This window comes from Lupinus angustifolius, chromosome LG01, assembly GCF_001865875.1.
Source record: "Lupinus angustifolius cultivar Tanjil chromosome LG01, LupAngTanjil_v1.0, whole genome shotgun sequence".
NCBI lineage: Eukaryota > Viridiplantae > Streptophyta > Magnoliopsida > Fabales > Fabaceae > Lupinus > Lupinus angustifolius.
In genome coordinates this window covers 18575682-18597501 of record NC_032009.1, presented here as the reverse complement: position 1 = coordinate 18597501, position 21820 = coordinate 18575682, and the positions used below count along the sequence as shown (strand labels likewise).

At 35.4% G+C, this 21820-nt stretch overlaps 1 protein-coding gene across 1 annotated transcript; it reads left to right on the top strand.

Moving 5' to 3' along the window:
* LOC109350827 (alpha N-terminal protein methyltransferase 1) lies at window positions 8002-15629 on the top strand. Its single transcript, XM_019592139.1, has 8 exons — window positions 8002-8202; window positions 8412-8556; window positions 8916-8974; window positions 10311-10430; window positions 11793-11894; window positions 13639-13693; window positions 14208-14305; window positions 15372-15629. Exons 1-8 carry the CDS (start codon window positions 8077-8079, stop codon window positions 15495-15497), a joined length of 831 nt encoding a protein of 276 aa, XP_019447684.1. The 5' UTR covers window positions 8002-8076; the 3' UTR covers window positions 15498-15629.

Sequence of the window (21820 nt, the reverse complement as noted above, 5' to 3'; positions counted from 1 at the left end):
TTGAAGTGGAATAAATAAAAGAAAATGAAATATGTGAGGAATGAAGTTGTGAAAAGTTAGAGAAAATATACAAAAACAAATGAGTTTGGCAACATAAATTTTGTTTGTCGTCTACCAAATTAAGGTGGAACAAGTACATAGAAAGATAGAGCATTTAACTAACAAACTTGTAATGATTTTTATCCTCTAAAACTTAGGATCCGTCTGCTGGTTGAGTTTTGGAGGGAAGAAAGAGAAATGGAAAACTTTGGAATAATTTTATAGAAATATATTTCATGACTCTCAAACCTATATTTTTAATAGAGATCATTTGTCTCATTTTTTGTGTCGCGATGATATCTCAATCCAATGAAAGAGTGTCACCTAATTAAAAAACATAAAAATAAAAAATAATTTTTTTATATTACTTGATGCAATATAATTGACTTGGTACATGCAGATATGAATTTTTTGAGACATACGATCCTTGTTCTTCATTTTCCCTCCAAAATTCAACTCATAGCACACCATATCAATTCAATTTTTATTCATTCCTATTTAAATTCGTCCAAATTGGCAAATATTTGGCTTATATATTTTGATAATGTAAATTTAAATTTTGGTATGGATTTGATAATTTTGTTCATGAATGATCTATAACTATCTTTTATAAATATTTGATTATAAGATTCGACTAAATCCTAATAATCCTGAGACCCAACTTAGTTAAAAATTCTTAAAAAATGTTTTTTTCTTCAATTTCCCCCTTTAGATCATGTACATTTCTAAGGTATCCAAGACTAATGTTTTTTGACGAATATTTTCTTCCTGTCACACCGTTCATTAATCCAAACAAAATTTTCCAACTAAGGTGATAGACAAAGATGGTCCATTGTTTGTTACTTATGCAATCTCTACCCTTTGTCGTTTCTTTGGATTTGATTGAATGCTACTTAAAGCAAAATTAGGTTGATAGGAGTTCTTGTTTTTGTTGGTGACTTACATTTTCATTACGAGTTGAGTTTGGAAGAGAAAAAAAATGGTTCAGAATCATGAAATATATTTGTAATATGATTTTGAAGTTTTCCGATTTCATTATATCCCCTAAAAAACTCAATTAACAAATAGATCACTAAAAGTGTTAGTTTATTCAAGTGTGAAGTCTCACATTGAATATGAGAGGAGAATTAGAAGAGTAAATAAGTAGAAAAAGTTCATGGAACTATTGCCTTAAGGTTTTGGTTCAAGATGTAATGTTTAGGAATGACAACGGGGCGGGTCGAGGCCTGGTTTGCACATACTCAAACCCGAAATTCAAAATCCAAACTTGAACTCAACGGGGTTGAAAATAAAGATAACATTCCCGAACTCGGAAAAAAACCCAAAAATTATATATGTACTAAGGAAAGTATGATATCATTTTCGTATCATTTTTCTCTTGTATTATTTCATTTCTTTTATGTTTGAAGATCCAATAATATATAAAGTAAAATTAGAAATTAAAAACAATGGACACATGATAAAAAATTTAATTTTAAATTGAATTATATTACTTCGGGACGGGTTTGAGTTAGGGTCTTTACTCTACCAAACCCGAACCAGAAAATTAAACCCGGGTAAAACCCGAACCTAATCACATTGGTTTTCCCCGTTAATTTTGGGTTCGGTTCGAGCGGGTACTCATGAGTTCAGTTTTCATTGTCATCTCTAGTAATGTCTTAATTATAACTCTCCACTCTTTTCATACCTAATAACAATAAAACTCCCTCATAGTTGAAGGCTCAACGGTCACTTGTAGTTGATAATGTCCCGATACACAAACTTCTAGATATATCCAAGACATCTCTCATGCTAATGCTACAATTCTTTGAATTTGAGGCTTAACTTCTAATTATATGAAAGATTTCTCTCATGCTAATGCTATTATTCTTGGATAAATAGGTCTAGCTAAGACAAAGTCCAATGTTGTCCGGAACAAAAAAAAATCAGTTCCAAACATGCACGTAATACCAAATATACTTGCCATCTAATTCTTATTAAAAATTATATTGGGTAGGGTTACCCAACCTTTGATCCATTTGTAATGCTAGCCATTAGTTAATAAAATAAAAGAATTTTTTTTACTTAGTTTTGGGAATGATGAAATTTTAAGACCTTAAGAATTAAGGAGTGTAGATCCAATACATGTCTTCCTTTTTTGTATTCTTTAATAAATATCTTTAGGATACCAAATAACAAAACCTATGAATTAATAAATTAAAATAATAAAATCGTAAATATCACACCTTCATTCCATATTTTGTATGTTTTATCTTTCTTCATGTTATTCTAAATTTTGTATTATTTTAAAAACTCAATATACAATTATATTTTATTTCTCAATTATACATTTATTTATTACTCATCCTTTTCTTATTTATTTATTTTTAATTCAATTTCTAATATAGATTAAATAAAGTTATTTTACTCAAATCATATCAAATTTTATAACATTTAATAATCCTTTAAATTATATGCATAGCATTAAGTATATGTGAAAATATATCTAATAGATGAAGAAACATATTTTCACAATCGAACATGCATGCTTTGAGAAGTGTGCACTAGCATGTAAATTTTGGATGGATCATCTTTATTTAACGGTGTCTCATTCCTGTCCCAAACCAATAATACATTAACACATGGATAAAAAAAAATTAAAAGTAAAAAGTAATAAAATGGAGCACTCTGATTGACTTGAGACATGAAATGAGACATCGTTTGGGATATATGATCTCTATATGTAAATTTCACCCCAAAAAATCAACTTTGTTACCTTTAATCTACAAAAATTTTGACCACTCAGCAATAAAACGGTGTAAGTAAGGAAGGGCATGCAAGTTCTGCATCATAAAAGGGTTCCACACGTGTCTAGGTTGCCTGGTCCTAACAATGGTGTGAACGTGATGCTTCCTTGTTTCATACCACATTTTATTTCCCAAAGCAAAAACATTTAGTAAGATTCAAAAAATATCCATTAAGATTGTTTAATAATGAATGTGGGTTAAGTTTTAAATTATGGATATGGTGGTAGTTGTAGTTAATTAATGTTTATTGTAATTACGGAAAGTTTAAATGATGTGACCATAATTATGGTTGTGAAATAATATTGCGATTATAGTGAACATTATAGTTCAACCATTACGATGACTTCTAAAATCATAATATTATTATTCGAGATATAATCGAGAAATACAATTTAAAACACTAGTTGTGGACAAATTTATGGTGCCTAGAAGAAGAAGCTTTTTGGGTCCATGATGATTACATTACAGAGGAGAGGTGGTTCTGGCAGCTTGTGAAGAGTTTGGGGATTCTTAAAAGAGCTAGTGATATTTAAGAATATGGTTGTTCAATGTTTTTCGAACAAAACAAATTGGGCATCATGTGTTCAAAACAAAAGATAAAATTGGAGAATCTTTAATTACTAGATTCTCTTAGGAATGGTATGCATGAGAAGGGTATTGACAAAGCCTAAGAAAGAGAATGAATTGAAGAGATAGCTATGAGAATGTTTGATGGCATTTTGTATGTGTGAAAATAAAATAAAGGAGAGAAATCCAATGTTGGGTACAAGGAAAACTCACTTGAAAAGTGTTTAGAAGTATGAAATGTATTATTTGAGGTGTATCACAAGAATTTTGTGGTGGGGCAAAATAAACACCAAATTAGGGGTGAGAAGGATCCGGACCCTACCCGTTCACCCGACACAGCCCGATCATGATCGGATCCGATCGGGTCTTAGGTCGGGTTCGGGTTCTAAAAATAGACCTAGTCAATATTTAGGGTCAGGTAGAGACCAAACATGACCCGACCCGTCCCATCCCATCCCAGGGTCACTCGCTCATCATGTTTGTATGTGTTTCTACTCAAATGTGTATAGAGTAATGATACCATTTTGGTCGAAAGTATCATTTATTATTTAATTTTCCTTAATATATAGATGATTAATAATATATATGCATATATCATTTTATATATCAAACTACATATTCATAATAATAAATAATATTAAGAAATCTTTATCTAAAATGAGTATGCATTATATTTAATCGGATCTAGGGTCGGGTCGGGTTTAAAGGCTGACCTGATCGCTATTTAGGGTCGGGTTAGTTTCGGGTCTAGGGTCGGGTCCGAGTTCAAAAAAGTGACCCAACCAATATTTACAACCGGATAAGGATAAACTTTAAACCGTCCCAACCCGACCCATGCTCACCCCTACACCAAATGGTCACCACACACATGTGTTTCCACCTAGGCTTGGGCACACATGTGTTGCCACCTAGGCTTGTTTGCCACCTACATCATGAGTCAGCACACATCACCTTTTGGAACAAGGATCACATGTCCCAAAAAATTCATGTCTGCATGTCTCAAGTCAATCACATTACAACAAGTAATTCATGTCTTCATGTGCACAAACCAACAATTGACTTCTTTATCCGACTCTAATTATTGTTCAAATTATTTTTTTGAACTTGAACTTGGTCATAAGCATGTAGGTTAATCCAACCTCAAATGTCAACTTGACTAACTTTTGAACCTGGACCCAACACTAGACTCGACTAAAAATAATCCATATCCTTTTTAGATAAAGTGTTATCAATACTACTTATTATTATAGATTTGTAATTTGAAATATGAAATGATATTTATGTAGTTGCTTTGTTAATCATTTACATATATGTATATATGAAGAAAAACTTAGAGAATCAATAATGTTTTACGTCAAATAGATGTCATTATTTAGTATGCAATTGAATATGCACATACAAACATGACAAATAGTTGACCATGAGTCGGTCGGGTTATGTTTGTCTCTTACCCGACCCTAAATATTGATCAAGTCTAATTTTTGAATATGAACTCAACCCTAGACCCAATGAAACTAGACCATCTTCGGGCTTGGTCATGGTCGGGTCAAATCAGATAAGCGGATATAGTCAAGTCCTACTCAACCCAATAGCAAATGAAGTGATATGTGCCCAACTTTGGATCAATCACAAAGGCCCATCAAAATCGAGTTGCAGCCTAATTGGTTATGAGATTATATTAGGGAGTAATATTTTATTTTTTAAAAGTATTGTGTAATCAATTGGCCACACTAAAAGGCCCAAAACTTCTTTATTAGCAATAACCCTAAATTTAGGAGATGTTGGTATATAACCTAATAGTTGTGTGCAAGGTAGCGAGAAAATAATGAACTTTTATTATTAGAGTTGAATTTTCTGCAACAAGTTTTTATCAAACATTATTCTTGCTTTCATTCCTCATTATGTGGGTAGTTAATTTGATCCTTATCATTGGTGCTTCTATCCTTTGAATTATGCCTTCCAAAAGCTCCAACAGAGATATGGATGAATTTCTTGTATAGATTTTTGAAGACAAGTAACACAACAATAAGATGTAAGTCATGAGGCCATTATTGAAGCATTCGTACGATCTCAAAAAAATGGTAGGTATCCATCTCTTACCCCCTTAACCACATGACCCCCCAAATCTATCCTTTGTATCTCAAATTTCTAACCCTAACTCTACCTCCCCAGTTAACAACACACAAATTTCCTACAATTGACAAATTACTTGATGAACTAAGAGAACAACTATTTATATTAAGATTGATTTGAGGCACGACTACCATAAGATTCGAGTTCACCTCGAAGATACTCACAAGATTGTCCTTTGGACCTTCAATGACCACTATAAATTTTTAGTTATGTCGTTTGGGCTAACTAACACACCTTCTAATTTTCAGGTTATGATTAATGACCTACTCCAATCGTATCTACATTGGTTTGTTCTTGTGTTTTTGATGATATCTTGGTCTACAGCTCTTGCTTAAAAGATCACCTCTTACACGTACAAATTTTATTAGACCTATTGGTTTCTAAACAGTTTTATGCCAAATTATTAAAGTGTATTTTGGTTTTGCTTCGATGGGTTATTTGGGCAACAACATCTCAAATAGTGGTGTTCAACCAGATCGAGAGAAAATCTAGGTTGTGGTAAATTGGCCCAACATCATTCACTCACAACACTCAGGGACTTTTTGGATCTCAGTGGTTTCTATCAAAAGTTTATCAGAAACTATGTCACTCTTGTTTCTCACCTCAATGATTTACTAAAACACAAGAGTTTTACATGGTTCAGTACAAGATAAAGATCACATACAAATATAAAAACAACTATGACTATTATCTAGTGCTACATCTGCCTGGTTTTTGATGTTGAAATTGATGCTTCTTCCATTGCCATTGGCATTGTTCTCTCTCCAGGTGGTCATCTGATCGCTTTCTTCAATAGAAAGATGTCTTCCTACATGCAACATGTATTAACATATGTTCGAGAAATGTTTGCGGTCATCATGTGTGTAAAGAAATGACATCAATATCTAATCGGAAGAAAATTCAACATTTATATAGATCAACAAAGCTTAAAACATATGATGACCTAATATTTTCACACATCAAAGCAACCAAAATGGGCCTCTAAGCTCATTGGGTTTTAATATAATATTAAGTATCAAAGTGGTACCTCTAATCGAGTTGTTGATGCCCTTTCTCGGTGCCGCATTGTTAATCCACCAATTTACTCACATATCTCTTCATCATTTCCACAAATACCGGATCTGCTGCACACTTGCTATACCAATCCAGAAGGACAAGCCTTGATTCAAACATACAACTTTGATCATAACTGGAATGCAAAGTTTCATTTTTCACAAGGGTTGTTATTTTATGAGAGCAAGATTTTCATACATGATATGAAGAATTTTGGTGAAATAGTTTCATGAAACACCAGTGGTGGGCCACTAGGGGTGGAAACCGACCCTGTGTTGTCCAATCGTTTCCTTCTACTAGCTTGGGTTTGCCAAAGATGTCAAGGTTTTTATTAATCGTTGCTCCATCTATCAATATAATAGGTAATGCCAAAGAAATATCAAGGGATTTTACAACCATTAAAATTCCATATCAAGTTTAGGAGGACTTATCTATGGATTTTATAACACTTTTACCTCCTTCTCGTGGACACATAGTCAAATGGGTAATTGTGGATCGATTGACCAAATATACTCACTATGCTGCTTTGTCATCCAAGTTCACGATAGAGACTCTAGCTCATTGTTTCTTGAATGATATTTGTCGCCTTCATGATGTACCTAAGCCAATAGTTTAAGACAAAGACAATTTTTTTATTTGTTTCTTTTGGAAAGAATTTTTCAAATTATTGGGTACCTCACTATGTTATAGTACAACATACTGTCCATAATTTGATGGCCACACAAAGGTAGTTAACCGCGGGCTACAGACTTACCTCCTTTGTTTCACACGCACTCATCCAAAAAAAGTGGTTTTAGCACTTAGCCTTGGTAGAATACAAGTATAACACCAATAATCACTCCTCCATTGGTTTGTCCCCTTTTGAGGTTCTATATGATCGTGCACCACCCACAATATGTGACTATGTTTCGAGTTTGAGCACAAACTCAAAGATAAATGATTCCCTACTCACCATAGGTCAATTGTTAGCTACACTCAAACAGAACCTACAACATGCTCAACAAAGAATGGAAGTTCATGTAGATAGAGAGATATATGATGTTACCTTTTTGGATCATTTCAAGTGAACTGTCTAGTCGGTCGAGTGACTTATGAGCTTTCTCTTCCAGCCAACATGCAAATACATCTAATATCTCACGTGTCTCTCTTAAGGAATTTTTTTGGAGATCCACAAGCCCACTATGAAACTATCCTCTAGGATTTTATCTCCATGACCCAACATCCCAAGATGGCCTCCAACACCTAATTAGCCCAATATCTTCCACCCCTTGAGGACAAAGTTACTTTTGCAGGGGAAGACAATAATACAAGCCCAAATCTAAATCAACCACAAAGGCCCATCATAACCACTTGGGTAGTTAATTTGATCCTTATCATGAACCACTTGGGCTCTACCAATATTACTATGTTGTGTAGTTTGGTAACTTGGTTCCCCTCTCATTCTCTGCTTACTATTCCTTCTATTCATCATTCTCCTCCAAGCCGGAGAATAAGCTGCATGGACATCGCCGGCGTAGATTCCAATGGCCGTGAATTCAATACCGCCGGTGAGATGTGGAAGGAACACGCCGGTGACCCCAACAAGAAGTCTCAATGGTACAATGATGGTGTCACTTATTGGGAGGTACCCTTTTTCTCAAACTCATAACTTTCTTCATAACTTACACAAAATAGAACTGGGTTCGTTTTTTTCTGAGTTTTTTGAAACTGGGTTTCGCTCAAGTTTGTATTTTGAGGTTATGATTAATAGGTTGTTGTAAAGTTTGTATTTTGAGGTTACAAATAATGGGTTTTTGTAAAGTTTGGTTTTTTTGTTCTTGTTCGTAAGAGCAGGGTGTTGATGCATCTGTGGATGGAGTATTGGGAGGTTTTGCAAATGTGAATGAACCTGATATAAGTTGCAGTGAGGATTTTTTGAAGATTCTCTTGTCTGAACGTTTTTCTTCTGATAATAGACACCAACCACTTGTTGCTCTTGGTACTCATTCATTGTCTCTCTTTTTTTAGTTATGAAGTTTGTAACTTTTCAAGTGAAATTAGATTTTAGTATGGGGAGAGCTTGGCGCAATGGTAAAATTGTTGCTCAGTAACCATGATGTGATAGGTTTAAATCTTGGAAACAACCTCTTTGTTTGTGGGGTTAATGCTGTGTACATTTATCCTCCCCAAACCATACTGAGTGAGAGTCTCGTGTACTGAGCCGCCCTTTTTTAGAGGCTTGTTTGAATTGTTATTTTTATTTGTTGGCATAGATGGCTAGTGTGTGTTTGTGGTTTTGTTTAATGAAATAAGTTAACTGCTTTGAATGTTGATTTTTTATACTGTCTTGAATTCCAGATTGTGGTTCAGGCATTGGCAGAGTCACCAAAAATTTGTTAATAAGATACTTCAACGAGGTTTGTCATATTCACTATCCTCATATGTATATTCTCTTTTGAGTGTAAATCCACACACACAAACCTTCACAATTCACTCTATTGTAGCCAATATTCTTTTAAATATATGTGTTTCTGCATATGTCGTACAAGCTTCGATTTTGGTCACACATTATGTCAACAAAGTCATGTGTCAATGTTTTATAGCTCTCCAAGCATCTTTTGGTGTTTTATAACTCATCAACTGATGCTTATTTCAAGTTATTGTTGCTAGTGCTTCAATTCTAATAAAAAGTTAATAAAGCATCACACTTAGGAGAGTATTGAAAAGTGTGAGAAGAAATTAAATGGAGACGTAGTAGAATCATGAGGCTATTCCATTCTATCTAACACGGTGCTAGTGTAATGAAAAATATAATGAACTTTAGAAGCAAGCTATTTCAGGTACCAAATTGAAGCTGTTTTTGACCATATTGTTGCACTTTGGTGGCACTACTCTTGTCATTGCTTAAAAATTGAACACATACCCTAATTTTGATCTCAAATAGCGTTGGGGAATTCTCAAGCTATTTATTTTCAAAACCTTTGTTATAAGCCTCTGTTTTATAAATTTCAAGACTATTGCTAGGTATAAGCCTACCTTAGCTTGGAATCTTGGATTGTACCGTGTATTGTCATGGAGTGGGAAGGTGTATCAATGCAATCCTTCTTGTGATGCTTGAATGCTTTATTGTACTAAATGTTGGGTAGTAAAAAGCCAACAATGCATAAGCTCAGTGTTGCAGTCTTGCATCGTTGAGGATGTCGATAGGAATAGGAATGATATTGTTAGAGAGAAAGTAAGGGTAGCACTTGAGGAAAAGATGGTAAAATGTCACCTTAGGTGGTTTGCCCATTCAATTACAAACCATTAGAAGCCTCGATAAGAAGAATAGATCAAGTGGGAGATAGCCCATGAGTTAGAGTGAGAGGAAGACATTACAATGGATTTATATTTAGATGTCTTTTTTGAGGACATCGAACATGATTTATAATAGACCATTATAGTGTCGTTCGATCTATTTAGCTGACTCCACTTAGTGAGACCATCATCAACTGCCTTGCATTTTTTTCTCTCAATGTGTCTAATTTATTTTTATTCTCCTCCAGATTTATTATACCTCATTTCCATTCTTCATGTTTTATAGATAAAAGGGCAGCCTAGTGCACGAGGCTCCCACTTAGTGGGGTCCAGGGAGGGTAGGTGTACGCAGCCTTACCCCCACAAGCTGAGAGGCTGCTTCCATTCTTGATGTTTTATAGATATTTAAAATTAATTAATCATCTTTTATTTTCTCTTGTTTGTCCTAAAATCCAGGTTGATCTCCTTGAGCCAGTATCACATTTCTTAGAGGCCGCGCGGGAAACTCTGGCTCTCGGATATCAAACGAATTCAGATCTGCACAGAGCAGTTAATTTCTATTGTGTGCCACTTCAGGTTTGTCTACTTTACCTAAATGTATATGCCATGTTAGATCATAGATGGCTGAGGTGATATAAGACAATAATATAGTGCGGAGTATGAGTAAATAAGAATAAGGTTATTCATAGTTTCCACATGGTATTAACTATTAAGCAACAACAATAGTAACAACAACTAATATAACATTTTGGAGAGAGTTAAAGTCTTTTTCTGATTCAATGTATATATATGTTTGACCCTTTATGTGTCCATCGTGTATAACTACTTAATACGTATAAAGTTGTACTGATTAAATTGCATGAGAGTCGGCTGTAGACTGTAGTACGAATTCGTGCACTTTAGAGTTGAGGAGTCCAAGTTTTGTTAATGTTTTTGCTTGAAATAGTAAAACTAGATTTTCTTTATAATTACATAAGTTACTTCAATGGTTCAACCTTTAAATGGACCTTTATGTTATGGATAAGTTTTTTTAACACTTTTCTTTCTATATTTTATGGCTGTTATTGGACAATAAAAGTTTAACCCGACAAATCTTGGTGTATGTTTCACTTTTATGAACTCTCACATTTGACAAGTAAATAACTATCTAAAAATTGATATTTATCATTAAAATAGATGTATGCCATGGTTATTTGACGCAACGGTAAGGTTGTTGTTTAGTGACCATGAAGTTATAAGTTTAAATCCGGAAACAACCTCTCCACTTGCAGGGGTAAGGCTGCATACATCTATCTACCCTCCTCAGACCTTACTAAGTGGGGGCCTTATATAAGGCACTGACAAATTCAGTGCTTTCTCCCTCTCCCTACATCTCTGACTGCTCCGAAAATAAATAAGTAATTATGTATTTTGTGGCCATTGGCACATTTGCAGCATTTTTGGGAAAAAGATTAAATCCCAAGAAAAAACTGTTTCCGATTTAATAGGACTTGCCAAACCTTTTAAAGGAAAAACCGATTTTTCAGATAAGCTAAAAGTTTGAAGCTTATATGAAAAAAATTGTTTGATTATTTACATGTCAATCACATTTTCTCATTTCACCCCTGTATAGAGTTAACTAGCAAACAAATAACTATTTTTGTAATTTATTATATGAAAGTAATTTTTTTTACACAATACAAACAAAATAGATTATCTAAAATAATTTTTAAGCAAACATATATGAACATACAACTGGTTATATTCTAATTGATTATAGCAGTAATTAATGATGAATATAATCAATTATTGAAATAATCTTATTTATTACCACTAATCCAAACACATTCTTGATAATCATGATCATGTCTAATACTTCTCTCGGCTTTAATAATTATTTCAAAACTTTGGTCTATTTTTCAGTGATGTTATTGAATACATCTTGCTTTCCTTTTTTAGGACTTCACACCAGATGCCGGAAGATATGATATAATATGGGTCCAATGGTGCATTGGGCATCTTACAGATGATGATTTTGTTTCATTTTTTAACCGGGCGAAGGTAATTTGTACTTTCTTTTGTTGATATCTTTATTCATATAGCAATTCTTTAGAATCACAATGTCTAATGACATGATTGATGAAGTAATCTACTTCATTGATTATTCGGTGTGTCTCCTATGGTTGAAATTGTTATTTTTGGCCGCGTTTGTCATATATTTTACTTTACTTTAGAATAAAAGTGGTAGGCAAAAGCATTATTCATAATGATAAACTCTTTGGATTAAAAGTTAGTGCATTTATATAGTGATGCATGTTTCATTTGTTACATTCAGACAAGTTGACAATTGATTGCACATTCTGTATATTCTTAATATAGCAAACTGACCTTGTATATTTGGTTATATATTAAAAGGGTGGCCTAGTGTACGAGGCTTCCCCTTAGTAGGGTCTAGAGAGGATAGATGTATACAGTCTTACTCCGGCAAGCGGAAAGGCTGTTTCCAAGATTTGAACTCGTGACGTCTGGTCACTAAGCAACAACCTTACTATGACGTCAAGCTTATCCTCTTATTTGGTTATATATTACAAACTTGAAATAAAAAAATAACTCTTACTTTAACACTCCCCTCAATTATTATTCTCTTATCTGCTCACACCGAACTGTCTTCTAAACTCTTCAAACTTCAGACCACTGAGTCCTTTGGTAAAAATATCGGCCATTGATCATTAATGTTGAAAAACTCCATTCTTGTATTTCCCCGAACACTTTTTCACGTACAAAGTGGTTTCGGACTTCATGTTTAGTGCGACCATGAAACATCATGTTCTCAGCCAAACAAATTGCTAATTGGACATTACTTTACAAAGATATAGTATAATCTGTTGGTTGAAGCAGATTTTTCTAAAGTTCTTGTAGCCATTATGAAATGGACCAAGCTGCCGCTCAATATGCTTCAGTTTTTGACAATGGTACCATTGGTTGTCTTTTACTACACCATGAAATGGATCATGAGCTCAGACTAAATAAATACCTAGTTGTAAATCGACTTGTATCATGTTCACCGGCATAATCAGCATCACAGTATGCAATCAACTCGCAATTTTCATTTCTTGTTAGCTCTCCCTGATGGTTGCTTGTATTTTAGCCTTTTTTAATTGCCATACTTACATTTTTCAACTTTCATTTCTTGTGAGCCTCGTCGCAATGGTAAGTTTGTTTGCCTTGTGATCTGGAGGTCATGACTTCAAATCCTGAAAACAACCTCTTTGCTTATGAGGGTAAGGTTGTGTATATCTACTCGTAGACCCCACTAGGTGGGAGCCTCGTCCACTGGGCCGTCTTTTTTACTTATCAGCGTGTTGACTTCTTGGTCTATTTTTTTGAATGATGGTTTTGTTAGCCACTCTTGGATCGCAGTGATAAAAAATTTATATTCACGCTTTAATCCATGAATAAAATTCTTCTTTTTCTGTCAGCATTGATATTTGCTGCAGTATCTAATTAAGAAATTCCCCGACGTAGTGACTTTACTTTTATAAAATACTGGTTTATTGTCAAATCATGTTGACCTCAATTCAAGGACTGAAGATTTTTAGCAGCGATGTTTTATCCTTATACATGAGTTTGTTTAAATTTGTAACTAACTTTATTATGGTTTTGTTGGACTCGAGCTACTTACACGTCTAAGCCGATTGTTCGAGACTTCGAGTCAATCATTTATATTTGCCTACCATTGCTGTTTTTTCACTTCCGTCCTGTGTACTTACTCTGATGGCACTGACAAATACATAAATTACTACAGGCTGGCCTCAAACCAGGTGGAATGTTTGTCCTGAAGGAGAATATTGCCAGATCTGGTACTATGATGCTCTTTGATGCATTTCTGTTTTTCCAGTCTCACTGAATCATTGATTTTGATGCATTTTATCTGACCAACAAGGTCCAACATAGTTAGTAAATAACCGGGTTCATTAACTATAATGTCGGGTGTTCATCCCCGTTGGGGATACAGACAAAACTTATTTTAGTGATCTCTATGTCTCGAAAGGGGGTTCAGTCTCTGGCTATCAGCTACGAGACACCTTTGGCACACACAAAAAATATTTGGTTTACGAGACATTTTCAGACACCTATACTTCTAATATTATACCGTCTTCAACTTTAAATTCACGTGCACCTATCTTCTCCGAACATGGCAAATCCTGAGCAAGGTTATGAAGAAAAATATTTTCCACGGCTCTGCTCCGTATTTGCCATGTATGGAGAAGGTGCAGGTGAATGTATTGTAGATGGAATTAGAGCAACAATTGAGTTTAAGTAGAGGTTTACTTCATGTTTTGAATATGATTTCCTGCTATATGCCTTATACAGGATTTGTGCTTGATAATGAAGATAGGAGTATTACAAGATCTGATTCATACTTCAAAACACTCTTCTCTAGATGTGGATTGCATGTTTACAAATTAAAGGTAAATCATTGCTTTATTCATATGAAAAGCTAAATGTGCCCGCCCAATGCTGAGGCTAGAGGGTGTGTTTCGGCGCAACGGTAAGGATTATTGCCTTGCAACCTGGATGTCATGAGTTCAAATCCTGGAAACAGTCTCTTCACTTGCAGTGGTAAAACTGCATACACATACCCTTCCCAGATCCCACTAGGTGGGAGTCTCGTGCAATGGGCCGCCCTTTTAAGTTCCTCAATCTCCGGTACAGACGACAAGGATTCTTTATGTATGATATATTCTCTTGCATTCTAATTTTTATATTTTTAGAAACAAACAGATACAGCCTCTTGGTGATTTTGAATTATTTATAATCTTAATTTTTGGGATTTGTATGAATTAATTGTGAGATAAAATAAATCCCTTATATGTATAATAACCTTTTTAATCATTCATGATGAAATCATTTTATTTTTTAATATATCAGCTGGAAGGTATTTATCAGCCCTTGCATTGAAGGTAATAAACAGAAAAATCAAAACAATAATTATCTAATATCCTTTATGGTGATGATCTAATATACTTGGTCCTCTAGTATTAAGATTGTACATGTCATCTAACAAGTCACAGTATTGGTATAACAGTTTAATTGGTGAAACGTATCGGTGAAGTTATATATATATATATATATATTATATAAGATTAATGTTGAAAAATTAATAAAGAAGATAATAATTAAGACACTTTCATTAAAAAAACTATTTTTAAATGAAAATCGGCTGCTATGACTGATATGGTTCAATTGAAAACTGGTCGATATGATCGGTTTTAGCCAACATAATAGTATGACCAATATAATTGTTGCACCGTATTGGTATGTGGACCAGTTCACTGGTTTTCTAGTTGAACCGGTCGGTACAGTCTAGACTGCATATATCTATCCTCCCATATTTCACTAGATAAGAGTCTTGTACACTGACACTTGTGTCAATGTCATATATATTCATTTCTCTTGGATAAGTACTTGTAATGTGAGACTCTTTTGTCTCACCTTGTCTCTTATGTTTCTTATGCTGCATTTGTGTTATATCAGGATCAGAAAGGATTCCCTGAGGAATTATTTGCTGTGAAGATGTATGCTTTAACTACTGAAGTCCCAAAGAAGGTTAACCGCACTAGATCAAAAGCACAAGCTAATAGACCTAGAATCATTAAGTGATTATTTTATCTTATAATCTTCAATATTTGTTAAAAACCCATCTTTTTTATTTTTTTTCATTTGGAAGATCACATGTTGTATTATGATATTACATTAGATCTTAGTTTGCTTATTTATTTCATTATTTTACCTTACTACCTCTTAAGTTTTACCAATTAGATGACAAAATCTTAATTGTCAAAAGCACTTTCCATTCTATTGAAAAGTGTATTTAATCACACATACATATATGGTATCTTAAATATGAACATAATATATTACAAATGTTCTTAGTAATTGGTCATCGGTTTCAATCCTAGAAACAACTTATTCATTTATTACAGCATTTAAGTGAGTACAAAGGAAGAAACCACAAACAAACCCATTATAGAAGTGACACTTTAAGGACAAACCCATTATAGAAGTGACACTTTAAGGACAAACACATAATTTTGTTGTCTAATCCATCTTAATTTGGAAAATTGTACCAGTATAATGCACATAAAAAATAATGTTAAAGAGTATTCAAAGGTAGATATTAGGTGAGAAATATACTGAGGAAAAATTTGTATTGAAAATCTAAATTTTTTAGTTTTAAATTTTTATAATTTTCCCAAGATAAAATTATTTCTTTTACTTTCTTAACCAATATCTAAGAGTGCCTGTTAGGTTAGCATAAATTTTGATATAATTGTTAGGTATAAAATAAAAGCTCTATATATTAAACCATGCTATTTAACTTAGTGATTTGGTTTCCATCAAAATAGTTGACAATTTTTTGGCCTATAAAAGTGATGTCGTTTTTAATAATAAAATATTTTTCTAACCACTTAGAAGAAGTAACATGTGAACTAACACACTTTTTGGGAGTCTTTCTATTTTGGATCTATTACTTTCCTGATGGATTAAAGAATGTAAACCCATTGAAGAAATATTCAAGACAAATCAATGAATTCTTTAATCTTCAATATAAAGAGAAGAATGTGTATTATAAATGCATTCTCTTGTGGTTGAGAGTAGCTTGAGAAGCCACTTTTAATTGGAAATTGACTCATTTTTCATCATCTTATGATGTCAAAATTTACAACTAGAAAGTATGAATAATCTAACTAGATAGGTTTATTAGGAAAGGAATTAGGAGCCAAATAAATTAATGAGATACTTACACACGGCTTTTTAAATTTTAAGGATAATTAAACTTCTAAAAAGTGATTATGATGAGATTGAGGAGACAGTTAACTATAGGAACTTCTAAGTTTCATGTATATAATAAAGAATATTAAATCTATGCAATGACAATCTTTACAGTGTTACTGTATCATTTATCGTTCATTCGGATTATTTTTTCTGAAAAATCAATGAATTGAAAATGAATGATGGATGATGCAGTGACAGTGTAAAAAATTTAAATTGTCAGTATATACATTTTTTTTCTCTCTGTAATAAATAAATTATAGGCTTTAGCAACATGATTAAAGGGCCATAATCATAGTCTATAATTGGATTAAAAAGTCAAAGTGTTATGAACACATGTCAATGATGACTCAAAAAATCATTAATCTTATGGATAAAATATGAAAACTTTTGAGGGCTCTGGGTAATGTTGCTTTACACAAAGAGAGGCTTCAAAAGTTTTCCTCCCCTTCCTACTTTCCCTTTCCTCTTTCTTTTCCTTGCTTGGGTACGTAATGATGATGCCTTTAATTAATTTTGTTCAGACTCAAATTAATTCAATAATGTATAAAGACATTAGTCTAGTGATGTAAAGTCCGACTAGATCCCAAAATGATCAAAATGTAAATAGTTCGATTCATATGAATGACACTTGTTAGGAGGGATAATCAATCACACACCCCAAAAGGATTAGTTACGTACCAAAAGGTGAAAGAATATCATCGGTAGTATAAAAAAATGGTCTGAATCACCCACCTATTATGCTTGATGAGACATTTTGAGAATCTATACTTTGTCGAGACTTTCTAATGAAGATAGGAAACTGTATAACTGTCGGAATTTGAATTTAGGTGTTATCTTAATCATTTCTTTTATACTCAAATTTCAACTATCATATTAGTTTCACCATCATTAACATTGGTAATGGCATGTTATATATGATTTGGTCCAATGCCTTAAATGTTAGATGGGATTCATATTAAATGCTATGTGAAATTTAGATGTTTGAAGATGGATACATGAATTTTAGATCATTTGAAAAATTGACTGCATTTTCAAAAAGAAATATATTTGAATAGTATTCCACCTCAGATAATTTTGGGTTGTTCCAAGCCCGTCCCGAGCACACATCCAAAATAAGCATCCCTCGCTCACCCGCCAGGGGCGGGCCGAACCCACTACAAGTATCATTAATGCCCATGACTCACCATTAATGCACATCTAACTCACCATTAAGGCACATCTGACTCACCATTAATGTGAGCTGGCATTCCACCTGCCATGCCACCGACAAATTCCACATGTCCTTGCACTATTGTAAACCATGAACTGTGCCGCATGAATCTCTACTTCTCTTTCTGGTCAGTGGGAAGGTCGTCATTCAGTAAGTATCTGATGATGTGGCTGGTCCAGTCATTCGGGATGTGTATTTGTTCAACAGCCATGACACTATGTCTTAGAATTGTCCCTTGAACCACCAACTTGTTATTACCTTGACTCTTTGTACTAGCCAACTAGGACAAGATATATACTCGAACATTCTGCTCTCTCAGGACATGTTGGATGGAGGCTGCTTCAAACTTAGCCATGAGCTCTTTAACCTTTGCTAAGTAATTTCCCAGCAGCGTGTCTTTTGTTTGATAGGTGCCTGTTATCTGTGAGACGGCGAGTTGGGAATCACTACAAATAGCTACCTTTTATGCACCGATCTCTCTGGCTAACTACAAACTAGCTATGCAGGCTTTGTACTTGGCTTGGTTGTTTGATGTGGAAAAGGTGAAGATTAGTGAATGTTCAATGGTCACACCTTGACCATTATCCAGCAAGATACCAGTTCCACTGCCTCGAGGATTGGACGACCCGTCCACATAAATTGTCTAGATCTGCCCAGAGTTTTCCGGTTGGGTGGTCAGCTCGGCAACGAAATCTGATAAGACTTGACTCTTTATATCCGTCTTATGCTCATACCGAATATCAAACTGTGAGAGTTCAACGGACCAAGAGATCATTCGCTCGGCCAGCTCTGGTTTATGCAAGATTTGTCGAATTGGTTGATTTGTTCTAACCACCATAGGGTGGGACAAAAAATACTATCGTAGCCGCCTTGTCGCTATCAAGAGTGCATAGGCGAACTTTTCCATCTTTTGGTATATGAGCTCGGGACCTGCAAAGCTTTGCTTGTAAAGTAAACTAGATTCTGGTCCTCTTCACTTTCTCTGACCAGGGCGGTTGCCACAGCTTCATCAGTTACGACCAAGTAGACATATAGTGTTTTGGCAGGTTCTGACTTGGAGAGTACTAGGGGAGTGGCTAAATATTGTTTGAAGATCTAGAAGGCCTTCTCACAATCATTCGACTAGTAAAATGTTTTGCTTTTCTTGAGAAGTTGAAAGAGTGGGATGGAATGTTTGGTGGATGCAGGGAGGAATCTGGATAACGCTGCCAATTGCCCATTCAACTGTTGAACCTCTTTGACTGAGCAAAGACTTCACATATCTATAAGAGCTTGACATTTCGCCAAATTGGCCTCTATACCCGGTATGTGAGCAAGAAACCAAATAACTTCTCGGCTTTAACCCCAAAAGTACATTTTTCCTGATTGAGGCGCATATTAAACATACGCAGCCACTTGAAGATGGCTTCTAGAATAGAGACATGGTCTTCTATAGGTAGGCTCTTGGAAATCATATCGTCCATGAAGACCTCCATATGCTTCCCGATCTGATCCCTGAAAACACTATTTATCATCCTCTGATATGTGGCCCCTGTGTTTTCAACCCAAAAGGCATGACTGTGTAGCAATATGCAGTCTTAGGTGTGATGAAGGTTGTCTTGTCTTGATCTGGCGGATACATGGGTATTTGATTGTACCCAGAATAAGCGTCTATGAATGACAAATATTGATAGCTAGAGGAATTGTCCACTAAATGATCAATGTTAGGGAGAGGATATGGATAATTGGGGTATACTTTTTTCAGGTCCGTGTAGTCCACACATATCCGACATTTCCCTAATGGTGTCTTAACCAGTACTACATTGGAAAGTCAGGTGGTATAAGCAATTTCCTAGATAAAACCGTCTTCCAAGAGTACAGAGATTTTCTGAGTAACTTTGGTTGTTCTTTCGGTTCCCATCTTCCTCCTTTTTGGGCTATTGGCTTTGGCCCTGGGTGGATGGCTAATCGGTGGCAAATGATTGAGGGGTCAATCCCTAGCATAACTGCAGCCTACCAAGCAAAAATATCTTTGTTGACCTCTAAGCATATGACTAACCTTGACTTTTGAGTCTCGGTGAGGGTGCTGCTAATGTATACCAAATTCTCTTTTGTTGGCCCAAGTTGTAGAGAAGCCTTTTCCCCCTCAAGCTGAGGTCGGAACTCACCTTCGTCTGTCCTAGCGTCTAACTCAACCATGTGCATGCCCTTTGTCTTTTCACCAAGGGAGGTGCTTACTTTGATGTCTGACTTAGGTGGAGACTCATCTAGTAGCAGCTTTTGGTGTTGTGTTGGTCTCCTTTGACAGTGCACACTCGAAGATCAGACGAGAGAAATTTTATGCATAAATATGGAGTGGAGACCACTACTTCAAGATGGTTCAGTGTTGGTCGGTCGAGGATAGCATTGTAGGCTGAATTACAATCAATAACCAAAAAATTTACTTGGATTTTCTGGGTTAAGGGTTGCTCCCCAATGGTAAGTTAGGTCTCCATATACTTGCAAGGAGTGATGCCTTGCCTTGTGAAACCGAAAAGCTGACCATCATAAGGTAGTAAGTCTCGATCTTTCAACTCCATCTTGACGAACAAGTCTTGGAACATAATATCTGCTAAACTGCCTTGATCGACGAACAACTTCCGACCTTTTTGTTATTCATCTTGGCGGTGATGACGAGGGGATCATCATGAACGCGAATGAGACCTTCATAATCACGGTCATCGAAGAAGATCGGGGGTGCCACCCTATTCTCATACTGTTGGCGAGGATTCTGGACAGTTGTCTGCATAACTTCCCGAACATACCTCTTCTAGGCTGCCTTGTAGGTGCCTCATGTGGCAAATCCTCCTGATATGGTATTAATGTCCATTGGACTCCTTTGTCGGTGATTACTAGGACAATACATGTCTCTACAGTCCATATTCGGAAGGCGTTCCTATTGATTGGGGGGCGTCTCCTAGAAGGATTGGGCCGACATGATGGTGGCAATCATCCCTGCCGAGTTGCCTTAGCAATAAAGTGTTGTAAATGGCCAGATTGAATTAAATCTTCAACAATGTCCCAAAGTTGGGTACACTCTTCTATAACATGCCCGAAAAAGGTGTAGAAATCACAGTATTTGGACCGGTCTTGGGTCCTTAGCTTTCTCCTCGGGTTGGGCTTATGGAACTGGACCAGATTAGTAGTCATGACTTCTTGCAGTATCCTGGTGCGACTAGTATTGAGGGAAGTGTAGGTAGAGTATTTTTGTTTTTTGGGTGGTCGGGGTGGGTCATCTCAGGGATGTTCATGGGTTTTTGGTCGTTTGGCTTCCCATGAGGGGGGTTGGTATTCTCTTTGCTCGGAAGATTGGTGGGCTGGTTGAATTTCTTCTAGGTTAATAAACTGTTGGGCCTTTGACTAGAGGTCTTCCATGGTCAGGTCTGAGTACTTGGCCAATTCCTACCTAAAGTGGTCATCTTGCAATCATGTCACCAAAATATGTATTGTCACCTGTGGACTTAAGGTGCGGACTTTCACGGCCTCCATGTTCAACCCATCTAGGTATGCCCGGAGAGGTTCGTGTTAACCCTGTTGTATGTCGGACAAGGTATAGGAAGATCTAGGCTGTTCTCTAATGGTTGTAAACCGAATGTTGAACTCGTTTACAAGAGTTGTCTACTGATCGATGCTATTTGATGTCAGTCGTGTAAACCACTACAAGGCAGCGCGTTTCAGAATGAGAGTAAGAGGGAAGGCTTGGCACATGATATGGTCAGTCGCCCCATGAAAAGCATAGAGACCTCAAAGGCATCTATGTGGTCTTACGAATTAGTGGTACCATCATATTGGTCAATTTTGTTTGGATGAGTTAGATGCTTAGGGAGTGGTGAAGACATGATTGTTTCGGTGAAGGGTTGTCTTGCTCGTGAGGAGCTATAGTCGAAGGATGAGTTATTTGGGTAGTTTTTGTGGTCGG